Raw genomic sequence first — 15,557 nt, forward strand, 5'->3', positions numbered from 1 at the left:
TGCAATGGACTAAGATTGAAAATACTTTCACAGGTTCTATCACACGTTACCGCTTCAGCATTCAAAAGGAAGATGGACGTGCTTGCCTTAAAAAAATTTGATAATCAAAGGCCCGGTACGGAATAATAATGAAAACTGCAAATTAGTGTTAATTATATAAACAATGACATCGGTTTAAATGAAGTCGACGCATCGAGACAAGAATTCTTAACTTGCCTTATAGTTAGGCAAATTTTTTTCGTAAAATGTATTCACATTTTGTCAAATCTAAAGTATAATATAGTACTATAGTAATTTATAGTACCTATAAATAGAAAATAATGTTGTTTATAGTAGTAGGATTTTTAACAGACTTATTAGGCAATTTATTTAAAAGAAAACTTTTTTACAGATAATACTTTTATGTTAAAATAATATTTATTATTTTTTAGTAGTTATCATTTTTCAAAAAAAAAAATCTTGTAGCGGAAAAAATACTCATGGCTAAATGTGTGGCTTAAATCATAACTTTTTTACTATAATTAAACGTAATGTACTTGTACGATTATAATAAGAAGGAACAAAAAATATATACTCATTATATTCCACATTTTGAAGCGCGTATAGACAGGTTATATTCAATCTAGGATTCTTCAGAATTTAATAATTTGTGCGACAAGTATTGTATTATATGAACGCAAAAATGTAATAACTGCAAAAATTAATGCAGTTCTAAAACCATGCTCTTCAAACATTTAATTCCATTTTTTTTTTGACTAAAAGGGATATTGTATGACAAGATGTTCAGCGTATTGACTGCGACCTTAGGTTCTACCCTCAAGCGCATTCCACCATTTAATTTCAAGACTCGTTGAATTAATTTTAATTAATAACAACTTTCCTAACCAATTTAAAGTTTTGACACGACTTAAATGATTGTTTTATGAACTAATTAGCGCAGATCACATTATTACTTTTGTTATTGGACATAAAATTGTAACTTCGAACAACAAAACATAAAATTTGATTCCGGCATAAATTAGCTGGCTTCTGAGAACTAGGCAAAAAATTGTTGGACTCTGTAATTCCTAAATCAGTTAGTAGATAATGGATGAGTGCGTGCTTCGAGACAATTACACAAAAAGGCATTGGAGGCAGCATTCCGGCAGACGGCTGCGCGAAACTTTTTTACGCCTGTTACAACGGCCCTCCATACCGATCACGCTGAATAATTCATTACATTATTTATATTCTCATTTTTGTCAACGCCATTCACGATAAATTCATACGGGTCTTTATGTCTTGATAAAACTAAAGCTTAAGACCTAAAATGGTGAAGAAAGCAAAAAGAATTCTTAACTTTACACGTATCCAGATTCCAGAAAGACGTGCCATTTTCGAAGTCATTAAAGTAATCCCATAGAGCTATAATCATTACAGTAATTGTTATTGCAAAACAAACACACTTAACTCGAATCAATATATATATGTATATGCGTCGCATGGTATTGTTATCATATACATTATTTATTGGTTGTAACTAATTAGTACTTACATATTTTTAATTTGCAAAACTACTCGATGTATTAAAAAATGTCCAAACAAATTTTTACCAATTATAGATTTGATAATGCATTGTCTTTTTTCAATATATTAATTTATATTAGGAATATAAGCCCGCATTAGCCGGGTTAATTGGGGTATTTAATATTAAGCGCTCACCACTGTCTAAGACATGGCCTACAGGCCAAACCCTAAAAATATCTTTAAGTATTGTTAATGCGATGTTAACTATGAGATTTAAGATGGTATGTATATTGAACCCGTAACTAAACTAGAACAATAATCCTGCAAACTGATACATAACATTTCAAGTATCTGTTGTTTGGCGATAGAATGCGATAGAAACGTTGTATTTTTTATACCACTATCTTTAAATTATATAGATAATTAGATGTGCACGGAAATGTTACTTTCGTCTACCATATTTTGCAAAACAGTTAAGTTATTCTATAAAAACGAGGTCAAAAGTCATCGCCGAACATGATCGTGATACGTCAGTAAGTGATATGCCATGGCAAATATGTTTATATACATATGTAACGTTTAACGTGTATCCTAAATGCTTCCAATAGTTTTCACCATTTTACGAGTTTTATTACAGAATAGCACTGCAGTTATTTCAATCTTCTATGCCCAAATACAAATATGATTTTACGTTTTTATATTATAAACGTTTAATTCCAAATTCGCTTAAATATTATCTATTTTGAAAAAAAGCAAATAGAGTAACTTTATTATATTACCTATAATATAATACATTATACTTATTATCAACAAAGTTATAAAAGGTGGTGAAATATTTTTTTGCCATTATAAAAAGCATAAGAACTTAAGAATAATTTTATGCTTAAGGAAAGTCACTCATATGAGAACTAAATAATTTTATACTCCCTCTAATTAATAATCAACATTATATTTATTACACATCGTTTAAAAAGGTAGAAGTGTCTATCAAACAATTATAAAAAAATATTTATAACCCCAAAAAACCTGCAAAGGAAAAATATTTTACTAATACATAGTAAAATTTATGTATGTATTTACAAGTTTCTAATCTTTTTACAAATTATTAAAATTTTTAAATTTTAAATACAATTAAACCAAATGACTTTATATACAAACGGCTTTGGCTTTCGACTGAACCTTTCACTGCAGTAGGTATATATTTATTTAGAACGATTTAAGCCTATGTACAAAGATTTCTTCGATTTCTGCCAGTTCGCTAGCCGCTCTGCTATTGATTGATAGGTAAATTGCGGGAGGCCGGCATACTGATCATTTCGCGGTAATTAAATTCACTAGGAACGTAATCGCATGACCAGGGCCAATTACTTGCCGTTGCCTAGGCGCAGGCTGATCGTTTGAGGTACGTACCTAATATTGTTATTATTGCATAAAGGGCATATATAATTTTTGCGGGTTTTTCCGCAATTCATTATACCATCCTTACATTACCTACCTATTGTATATTTTAATTATTAAATACAAATTAATTCTAGTTGATATGAACACTTATAACGTTGTTAGAAAATAAAAAACTATTTATTTAAAGCAATAAAAATCAATAATGACTTTTCGACTCTTCACGTTTTTGTTATTCGGTTACAAGACCAAAATATATAATTAATCATCGGACGTGAGAGTGTAAGAGTACAAACAGCACAATACGTACCCAAAACGTCAGTTAATAAATTTCCAAAGAACAGTCGTTTATGGGCGCTTAAAGTCATTACACGGTGCGTCTACAAAGAAGGACAAGATGTTTTAAGCGAAGCAGAAAGGCTCGAATTCAGTTGATTAAATTTGTATTAAAAACGACTCTTTATATTGGTTGGCGCTAACCGACAGGGAAATGCCACGTCATTCACCTAATAGATCAAAATCTTTATCGGCAAAGTGGTCTGGATACCCCGGTTTATAGAACTAAATGCAACGCGTGTGTTAACGATGCCTGATTCGGTGATTGATCGACTTTTTGTACAAAAATTAACTAGACAGCTCGCTTCTTCAGAAGCTATTAATAAATTCGAAACTAGACTTCCATCATCGTTTTTTATTAAGTTTTTACATTGTGAATTAATTCAGACTTAAACACCTAGGTTACTTAGGTACAAGGTTGATAGTTTTCACCTCTTTGTAAAGAGTACGCGTATAAAAGTAAATTCGTCATATTCGCGATTTTATTCAATTGAACTTAAGTAAAGATATTGCATCGACTCCATTATGGACTTAATAGACATTTCAGACTATTAAGATAGATTGTGATGAGATGATTATGAATTTTGAAGTATATGCGTTGATATGAAAAAAAAAATTAACAACCCGTGAACGCACTACTGTTACAATAATCTTCTTTCCAATTAATTAGAAGCTTACACCACGGCGCTGTTTGCCATACATGTGACAGAATTTTATTCGACACAGGTATTAGATTCCAGATATTTTCCTTTACTGCTGAGCATGAAATGAATTATAAAGACAGACTAAGCATATGAAAAGTCAGGAGTCCTTGTTTGGATATAAGCCCATGATTTTCTGTCAATCCACGAAGTCATCATTACTTAGTCTAAAAATTTTATATGTGACAAATATTATTGGCAATATATTATAAAATTTTCTTAAAAAAATTATAATAGAAACTCTTAAAATATGCACATTTAATACTAAATGAATTATATCAATTATGTGTATTGACAGTAATGTCCACAAAAAATAATAGATCAAAGACAAAATTTATAATTATAACGTATTATGCATAGATTTTTTACTATGCTTTATTTATTAACATAAGTGTTACAAGGTGATTACAATAATTTATAATTTGATTTGAATTCAATCAAAATAATGATATAAAAATAATATAAAGCTCATAAAGCATAGTTAAATTAAACACATTTTATATTATCTTTAGTAACATAGCATTTAAGAGGTTTATATTTTTTACAGTACCAGCGTTTACGGGAAAAGGGGACTTACTATTAGATGACCACAGCTTATTTGTCTTTTTACACAACATTAAATTATTGTAATACAGTATGTATTTACTTCAAATAAATTTACTATAAGTAATTAAAATTTGTTTATAAATTTCTAATAGATACATATTTGTTTGAACACATTGACATTTTTAAGTAACAGTATTTAGAACGCGTGAATCTTAACCGATTATCGCAGAATCAAACCTGTGCTAAATACATATATGTATATAATGCATCTCGTGCTTGGCGGTGGAGGAAAACTTCGATGCAACTATCGAAGGGCAGTAAAACAGCTTGGTTGGAATAAGCTCCAAGCCTTCCTCAAAGGGAGAAGTGGCCTTAGCCCAACAGTGGGACATAAACAAGCTGTTATTTAATTTTACATTACGTGCTTAGAATAACGTAAATTTTTAAATAGTATCAACAAAACAATATTATTGATAACATCTTGATTAATTATCTTTACTGGTTAAGTAAGAAGATGAAGTGTGAAAGATGCTACAACAGAGTAATGAAACATTACATAACACTTTTAATTATTACAAGTATGGGAACTACAATTGATATACAAACAAAACGTCAAATATTCTGAAGTCCCTCTAGTGTATCATTACTTTATCATTGTTAACTAAAAATAACATTCCATCGACGGCAAAGATCATTAAATATTCAAATTAGTCACGGGAATTGGAACGGAAAAAGAAAAAGCATATTTTGTGAAGCAAGAATGTCAACCCTGGTAATTTAATTTTGATTATAGGACCAATGCTTAAATACGGCTTCATTACTCGCAGCGGCGATCCGCAGACAATCTTCTCGACTAGGTATCATTAACTACGACTTACGTTTTAGAATATCGAAATAAAATTACCGGTTTAACCCTAAATTACTTACTTCGTTGGTTTCGGTCTCTTTGTTCATATCAAATTAAAACGGGTATGCAAGACGGCACATCTAGCCTTCTAGATTTATATTTGACCTATAATACAGAGAAATAAGGGAGTAATTACTAGAATAATTCTCCGACAACTGGTTATATTAAACAGTTTGAGATGTTTGTTTTGATTGAAAGGTTATTTATGCGTGCCCATTTCCACATAGCGGCGTTGTTTGGGCTAGATAATAACATTTGAGCTAAGGCTAGGTGGCTATGTTAAATACGTAAGTGGTTTTACATGACGGCCCTGGGCGGATCGCAGCCGGGCTTCCGTGGGAACCCGACACGTGACGTTACGAAATCACCACGGGCAGAAATTGATTGACAATACACTCGAGCCGTTATATTTTGTAGTATTAGAATTACTTGTAATTTTATGATTAGTACCTTGTAAATTATATCCCGTTACCTTCAGTCGTTACTACCAGTACGATTTAATTGACAAAGTTTCAACAAATATATTTCGAAATATTTAATTACGAAATATCAATAGTCTTTTAATTTGCTACCATTGATTATATTTTTACTTGCATTAGCAGTAAAAAGTAGTTTTAACATAACGTAATTGCTAAACAGGGTAATCAAACTCCTATTATTCAATTCTCTCAAATGTTACGAATCACTTATACTTTTCATAAGTGTGAGTGTCATACAAAGTGCGTATCATGATTATACAGCAGTCGACGTACGCACCGTTGCGTTTGAAATCGTCCTTTCACGATTCTTGAGCAAACACAAAGTGAGCATGTGTCCTAATTGTATAGTCTACCGATCTAATTCTACAAATGTAATAGTCGCCAGAATGACAGCTCATGCTCCGCTTACAACTTGCTATGATATTACTCCGGGCTAATTGACGGTATATTTTTCAACAATTAAATGACATTTTGTTCTCTAGCAGCTGAAATATATATGACTTGAAGTCTTTAATTAAAAGCCAGCTGAACCTCAAATGTACATATTTGCATTTTGATTTCAAAAAGAAGCAGCACAGTAACCGATTTTAAATCCGTAACAAGATTGCGATCATCTTGAAAGCATCGATAATTACAACGAAAAGGATTAAATAAATGATTATTAATGCGAAGAATCATCGATGCTAAGATAGTTTGACACGTAGCCCGTATTGTGGAGGCGCTCGCGGCGTCATCTCGGACGCAATGGTTCGCAGTCCAGTGGCTTATAATTAACACGCTGCAAGTTTTATGAACCGATTAGAATCTAAGCTTTCGTCAATAGCAGCTCTGTCGAGGATCCAGCGATGGCTTATCGTTGATTAATAGCAATTGAGATTTTTGCCACAACCGTGTTATTAGAACAGCTTTAAACACAATCCAAACTGCATCGATTTCGACAAATCAACGAATGATCACTGAGATATCTGATATATGTTATTATCTATAAAAGCCGAGAACTGAGTATTTGAATATTAAATAAACTAAACGAACATCAAGTAAGTTTTTAGTTCAGCGTGATATTTAATAAATATGCAAAATAAAGTTCTTCATATTGCCTACATATTATCAGAAATATCTGTGATACAATTCAGTTCCGACGTAATACTAGTATTGATCATTCTAGGCGGGCGGTGAAGTAATTATAGTAAATAACTTAGTTGCAGGCAGTAACGGGCCGCAAGGCAATTCACTTGAGATATCTGTATATATCAATACTATGATGAAGAGTTCGACTCGAACTCTATTAATAATAAACGTGCTAATTACAGTAGAAACGATATACAGTGGGGCACTTTATCAATGACTATCTTTTAGCATCTACAACTTCTAATTAAATTTAAATATTATTCTAATGAAAAAAAATGTTGTTTTGTGAACCAATAAATTAAATTGTTAAACCATTAAGTATTTGTTATTATAATTTATCTCGTGCTTGACGGTGAAGGAAAACATCGTGAGGAAACCTGCATGTGTCGAATTTCACTAAAATTCTGTCACATGTGTATTCCATCAACCCGCATTGGAGCAGCGTGGTGGAATAAGCTCCAAACCTTCTCCCCAAAAGGGAGAGTAGGCCTTAGCCCAGCAGTGGGACATTCACAGGCTGTTACTGTTTCTGTAAACTGTTAAATTGAAACATTTTTTGTAACAATGAAGCCTTATTACTTTACTATACACTCATGGAATTATATTAATGAATATGAATATATATAAAACCAGTGATAGTTACCACAGTTAAATATCAATTCTGATTCTGTTACGACTTATCTAAAATAAAGGTGATTGACCTTTTCGATCAATCAAGAAAATATAAAAAACAAAAAAATACTCAAAATGTGTACATTCCTATGTTAATAAATTGAAAAATAGCCAATTCTATGAATAATTTTCTGAATTTATCATTATGATTCAATATCTTAAAATTATTTTAAAATAAAATAGAATCTTCTTACAACTACAAGCTTACCAAGCAGCTTGGTAACAGCACCTTGCTGGGACAGGACATGGTGAGCAATATCGTAGTGTCGCAAACCGAACCGGGATAACTCGAGCAACCTCTGCTGTGACAGCAGTGAGGACAATGGATGTGATGCGGCTCCAGGATACAGCGGAGTCCCAGAGCCACCACCCGACGAGGATGGGGAAACTGGCACTAAAAAAAATAAAGTTAATATTAATTTTTAAATTAATATAGCATATACTTGCATTGTAATTAAATTTATGATAAATGCACTTGTATTATAATCAGCATGCTATTATTGATTAAGATTAAGTCTACGTGAGCTTGAAATTGATACATTAATTTAACCTACATATTTACATGGTAATATAGCCGAGATGGTCAAGTGGTTAGAATTCATGAATCTTAACCGATGATCGTGGGTTCAAGCCGGACGAGCACCACTGAATTTTCATGTGCTTAATTTGTGTTTATAATTCATCGAGGAAACCTGCATGTGTCTAATTTAATTGAAATTATGCCCCCTGTGTATTCTACTAACCCGCATTAGAGCAGCGTGGTGGAATAAGCTCCAACCTTCTCCTCAAAAGGGAGAGAGATGGCCCAGCAGTGAGAGATTAACAGGCTTTTACTGTACTGTATGTATATAGTGACATATTTTGATTGACAATGACTGCCGACTATGTACACTAAGCTACAGGATAGACAGTTGGTCTGCCATAACTAAACAATTTCTTTTATTTTCGTGACTGTGCTTAAAAATAATCTTTAATGAAATAACATCAAATAAAAAAAAAATTGTAAAAACGATAAAACAATCAACGGTTATATACATGGAACGGATTTTGATGTTTCATTTTGAAATGCAACTTCGTATAATATTTTCACTAGTACGAGCACCATATCTTACCATCAACATAAACTTTATTAAGAACCTTTGCTATAATTATACTAAACTTTAATTATAACTAATGATTTCGGTGTATAACCGGTTTCTAAAGCGCCTTCCGCTAAAAATAAATCTTTAAAAAAAGTACAGTAAAATCACTTCAAAAACAACGATAATACAAAACGATTTACAAAAAATAAAGGTGCCATTCCGAAAGAAATCATGTTTTTTTTTTTATGCTACAAGGCTCAGGATAGGCGATAAGACTTATTGTAGCTTTGAGCTGGCTAAGGTGCGGGATTTTAGAATTCACAGATTCTGTGTAAAATAAATGTTTAAAAAATGCATGATCATTATAAATATGTAACGAAATAACAGGCGTATATTTTTAACTCCGTACTTTCACAAACTTACGACTTCATTGATTAAAGGAAAATTAAGTTATTAGTTTGTATTATTTCACTAGTGAACGTATTTCAATGAGAGGCTTGATAAAATTGATTATCAAATTCTATACAAATTACAAATAAGAGAAAGCTAAAAAACAAAAAAAATGAAGCATATTATTGAAATAGAAATCATTGTTAAGTGATGTCGATCATCGTAAAAAAGAATTCATTTATTTTCATATTTCATAATTAGAAAGCCTTTAGGCGCAGGTTTTTCAGATTGTAAGCCAATTTCGTACAATTTAGATTCATTTTATGTCAAAGGACTAGAAATTAGTTTTATTAAAAGCCACTGTCACGATAAAGATAGACCATCGCTAACCGTGAGAAAGTTCCTTTTGTGCAATCACTACCCGTTATAACAGACTACGGTGTTACGTGCCCTATAATATGCATAACTAATTTAAAAATGATATTGAAATTCAACTGATATTACACTTTTTATGCGGAACGAAATTACAGTTAGTACGTTCACGTAAAACTTTGCTAAATAAAATTGTATCCATAAACTGGTCCGTTCAAACGAGCCTGTAAAGGTTTCTTTGACGTTTAAGGTGTCGCTTTCGCAACGGTTATGCGTATAATATACCCAAGCAATTTGTCGTTAACTTCGTCCTGATATGCTAAAGGCCGATCGTAACAATGCTTTCTTATGAACACATCGTAACACATTCAATTATAAATTAAGCTATTAACTTAATATACTATAATTTGTTTATCAGGTTAAGCATCGAAATTAATGCGAGTGGCATAACTTGTTCATAACTTTACACTTTTTATTAGCGAGTCCATAAGGCGATTTCATCAAGAAAGGTAAGACTGAGCTTATATTTCGTATCCACGAAAACAACTCTCTCTGCATTCACTTAAAGATTAGATTCCAGTGCGTCTCGCCGACCGATCGAACAGTCGGAATTGGACTTCGACGTATAATTTCTGGTGTAATCGCTTCAATAATGGGAGAAAAAAGTGATATTATCTGCCCACGGTCAATAAATTAACACCGTTTAGAGCAAAAATGTAGAGTCTTAGTGTCGCTACTATTATAAATAAGTTGGAATCTGGCGAGGTTTTAGAGATCGTTCGTGTTAGTGAGTGCGTGTATATGTTTTTATTTGGGTGCGTGAGCAGTGAGGCCTTATTAAAATATTTCGAGTGGAAACTGGAAGGACCACTTAGTGGTGCGCGGGAGTTTCACGCCTGAGCTGATACAACATTAAGTCGACAAGATAGGTTATTTGTGCTTTGCTGAGGATTAGGGCTAATAAATCACTGATTAGAATGTATTGACTGGCTGTAACTCCGGCGCACGGTTCTCTCTTTTATTTATTGAGCGATAAGTTTTTTAGGGTTTTATGACTTCATTATTCTATTTCCATTACCGCAGTTACGAGTTGTTTATTTAATTAACGACTAATGCAAATTATACATCGCTTATCTTATACACATTGATCATAAACGAGGCGGATCTTTAATTAATTATGCAAAATTAAAGGTCGGTTGACGGGTTTTTGACGAACTAAACACGAGTAATAACTTTTTTTTAATAAGTCAACGTGACGATTAAAGATAAGTTTATTAATATATATATTTAGATTATAGATATAATATCAATATCATATGTTAAGATTATAGTTAACTTAAAATTGTTTCTAGCATAAATTAAAAACATTACCTTATTAGTTCAAAGCCATTTTAAGCCGCCCAAGTAAACTTAAACTTTATTGAAACTATATATTTTCTTAATCCATTATTAAATATATTTAAAAAAAAACAATTTATGTGCTAATTTAGAATACAAAACATTAAATGATTTATTTCTTCATAATTAATTCTTGAATCGAAATATCATATTATGATTTAAGACTTCTTTGCATTATTACTTTATTAAACAAATACTATCAACTTGGAATGCCTTCCGTGCAGGTGGCTCATACATGCAAAATAATGCGTAGGGGAGCATTGTAACATCGCGTTCGTTCAAACGCGAACAGTTTAAACAAAAAAAAAATAAACATTGTCTTACCAGTGGGTTTCGCCACTATTAATGTCATCATAAAGCGTAAAATTGCCACCTTATGTGTAAATTTTAATGTAAGAACGAAAGTGCAGTTAAATACAGCTCTATAAACAAATAATCATTCGACAGCTCGTCGGTAGAATCGCTTAAAAGTTCAAACGAATTATGGAGTTGGAGAGTAATAAACACTATTTAAGCTGATTTGGTTTTTAAATTAGATTCATGTTAAATTGACTATAAAACAATTTAATTTAAGATTTGTATCGTTCGTAATGTCTGGTGTTGTATTCGAAATATGTGTTATAAATAAATGCGTTTATTTTTAAAAACTTTCCAATTTCAACAAATACAAAAAACTAAAAAGACTTTATTGTAGTATACCGATAGTTTTTTGTTTTTAATTTTGAATATTAGTAATGATGTCGAATTATGGAAATGTGTAAAGCTTAACTGAATCAATGAACGTGGCATTCTGCTTGTTCCAACTGCTTGCATATTCAATGCAGACGATCAGGATTTAATAGGTAGTTCTGAACTCAGACAACATCGAACAACGGAAGTAGGCTTTTAAATAAATAAGTCAAATGCGACTGCCTACCGCGCTGTTATGTTTATAGCAATTTTATAAAAATAATCTTTAAATTGTTACTCTTAAAATATTTTTTTAATTGATGCATAATTCATTTTGAGTTATTTTTTGAATGCATATAAAATTCTTATTTGCTATAAAGTATTTAACAATTGAGTAAAGATTATAATTAAAAGTTAAAGATTATAAAGTTATAATATTTATTAGTTTCATGGTATCGTTTCGTCTATAAACGAGTTATGTCACAACAAAATAGTTTTTTCTTTTCTTTTAATAAAATTACAATTAATGCAATTATATTAATGCTACAAGTATTATTATGTGAAATGTTTTTACAGATGAAAATAAAAAACAATACTGATATCGACAAATGATAATTTTTTGCTCGTAAATAAAATATTCATCCATTAGTTTGTTACTAACTTGTACGCTCACATATTAAACGTTAACAGGAATTCCAAATATAATGAATTATCTTACACATGAATAAAACATATCGAAACTATACTATTATTTACGCTCATAAAAGTCAGAAAGATTTAAGATGTTCATTCAAATATTTACGTCGTATACTTAACCAGATCAATTTTATTATTGCTTTCTAAAAAGGAAAAATTTAACTATCGCGAAATTCTAACATACAAATATGTCAATAAAAGACGAGCTATAAAAAATATATGTATGTATATTAGTAGCATAACCAGTCCACGCTTCGCCCGCGCAAAGTTACAAATGTGTTAGTGCGTTTTCAGTGCGACGAGTTTGCCTAATTATTAAAGTAAAATGTGGTGTATCAGAAAAAATGAACGAGCTGAGGTTAAAGTTAAAGATGAATAATGTGCAAAGCACATTCCAAAATCATAAATTCGCAAAAACTTTTCTTTTTATATGCGCCTACATTACAAAATAGAGCTCTCCACAAACTTCAAATCTCACAACGATACATAAAACAATAAAGCCACAAACATTAAATGTCCCACTGCTGGGCTAACGGAATTCTACCACGCTATTCTATTACGAGTTGGCGGACACATGTAACAGATTTTCATCTGATACTTGCAGGTCTCCTCACGATATTTTACTTCTCAACCAAGCACTAGATGAATTATAAAAATAAATTAAGGGCACGAAACTTAAGCAATGCTTGCAACGGGCTTAAGCTCGCGATCTTCTATTAAGATCCACACGTTCTAATCACTGAGCTATCTCGATCACGACTTTCGAATATAACTGTTGTCCAAATTGTTATATTTTTATAATTTGATATAAAAAATATACAATAAATTAGTGAGCGAAATTATCCGAGGTATTTCATTTAAAAGCTCGACAAATCTTGCGTCATACGGACCGGACCGCGGAGTGTGAACAAGTGTTTACAGTTTATTCATGAATGCGGTAAGTGAATGTTTTAGCCGGTTTAACACCCCATTAATATTTTTGTAGCGTTTGTCTACTAATTAAGCAGCATCGTTTCAGTTATCAACGCCAGCTGATTATGCGTGATCACCATTTAAATGTTAATTAGATTTACTGCTACACCTGATCAAACTCCTTCGTTTGGTTGACGCATAAAGCGAACCGCTAATGTGAGTGTTAAATGTTTGAAAATGTAATAATAATTATATTTTCAAACAATTAACAATACCACGTACCATAATAGAGTATAACGATTTCTTCATAATCTTTCTCGGTGTAGTTATTGAATTAATTCATAAGATTGTAATAAAATACAATGTTTAAAATTGAAGTAGTTTAGTCTTAAGGCATGTTTTTATTGAAAAAGAAAAAATATATAAACAACTTATTATATTTCAATAAATTATCTTTATCTAATATTAAATCATATTATTTCTTTAAAGTTATGGATATGCTTAAGATTTCTAATTAATTGCCATCCAAATTGTATAATATATTAAATAATGTACTAAATTATAAATAGAAATAAATGTCATATTGTCTATTTTTTGTCGTGCGAACTATGCAAAATAACTTAAATCTTGCTAACATAATTTAGTTAGGATGACATGACCGACATAAGGTTTCTGTCAGTTCTTGGTCGCACAGCTACCTTCGCAGTGAGTTGCTATACAAACATGCAATTTTTAAAGAAACTTAGATTTACAGAACATTTTGAAATGAAGATAGGGTCGAATTACAACTCCATCTGAAAATGGATCCTTTTTTTTATCATACCCCACCTCTATAAAATGAAATTAGTAACCCATACAATATTATGGTCGGAGGAGAACTTAAGGACAATTAACTTCAGCTTACGTACACCATTTTCACATAAACATTGCGACCTACATTAATTACACTACGAAAAATTACTGAGTTGATCGAAATACGCCGAGAAACATCAAGTATGTATCTATTTACCTTGTTAATTTTACGTACTTAATTTTAATATTAAACTAAATTTTATGTACAATTTTAGCACTATCCTCTTTCTATACAACATACGTACAATACGTTATATAAAGAGAACACGGGTATATTAAAAATGCCTCGTTTGTCTTGTGGCTTGATGTAAGGCCGCAGACCCGGAGGCCCTGGATTCAATTCCCAGGTCGTTCCAATAAAAAGTTATTGGGTTTTTCTGTCAGAAAATTCTCAGTAGCTGCCCGGAGTCTGGAAGTTGGAATTGTGTACACTCCCGGGCCTCCGAAAGTACGTAAAGCCGTTGGTCCTGCGCCTGAACTCTTTCCGGTCGTGTCGGATTAATATCCCATCGGATTATGAGAGTTAGGGAATAGAGAGTGCACCTGTGTTTGCGCACACAATTGTGCACTATAATAATATCTCCTGCGTAGTTGGCTAATCTCTCTTGAGATTGGCCGCCGTGGCCGAAATCGGACTGGAGGACATTATTATTATACCAAATGATTACCTTATCTTTATAAAAACTTACTGCCAAACAAATATACTGTATATTGATGTGTTCTGTAGAAGACGCAAGAAACAATATTTTAGATCCCGTATGTGGCATCACTTTACGTTGTATGAATGGGTTAATACGAGTATGTCATATGGCCTTTGTTTATGGGAAAAGGTATCTACTGATCATCAATTAGCGCATTCTTCATCTACCTAACTAAAATAAATTAATAAAAAGCTTTTTTTCATGTTATAGTCAGACTGACGGACAAATGGGCTACCTGATGATTAATGGTCACCACCGCCCATAGACATTGGCAATATAAGAAGTAATAACCATTCCTTACATCGCCAATGCACTACCGACCTTAGGAACTTAGATGTTATGTCCCTTGTCCCTGTAGTTACACTGGCTCACTCACCCTTCAAACCGGAACGCAACAATACTAAGTATTGCTATGTAGCGGTAGAATATCTGATGAGTGGGTGGTACCTACACAAAGGCCTACCAAGGTAAAAAATATATGCATAATTTGTTCACCTTTCTCTAGATTACGAAAACAACATTTTAGAGCACCCATTTCTTGTGGGTTGTGGCCCACGGATTTTTTTTACCTAAATAGTGGTTATATTTTAGTTTCAATATAATATGCACATAACATAACAAAATATAACATACATAACGCTACGTTATATTTGGTATAACTTGATACGTGCTTCTAATAATGAATTTAATACAAGAATAAGTTATGCTTTTCTTCCTGGGTTTGACAATAACTTTATTGCTTCGGGCGGTTTCACCCGCGTCAAACTTTCCGCCCCCGTTGGTCGTAGGGTGGTTTTATATTTAAACACCAT

At 32.0% G+C, this 15,557-nt stretch overlaps 2 protein-coding genes across 2 annotated transcripts in view; both read right to left on the reverse strand.

Annotated features, from left to right (window-relative positions):
- The window catches only part of LOC126768180 (uncharacterized), a 276,661-nt gene that overhangs the window by 55,900 nt on the left and 205,204 nt on the right, over window positions 1-15,557 (reverse strand). The window lies entirely within an intron of this gene.
- Window positions 1-15,557, reverse strand: part of LOC126768190 (paired box protein Pax-6-like) — a 43,588-nt gene that overhangs the window by 12,355 nt on the left and 15,676 nt on the right. The window contains exon 2 of the mRNA XM_050486145.1: window positions 7,882-8,067. Within this exon, the coding sequence (XP_050342102.1) occupies window positions 7,882-8,067 (186 nt within the window). The remainder of the gene's footprint in view (window positions 1-7,881; window positions 8,068-15,557) is intronic.

This window comes from Nymphalis io, chromosome 4, assembly GCF_905147045.1.
Source record: "Nymphalis io chromosome 4, ilAglIoxx1.1, whole genome shotgun sequence".
Lineage (NCBI taxonomy): Eukaryota > Metazoa > Arthropoda > Insecta > Lepidoptera > Nymphalidae > Nymphalis > Nymphalis io.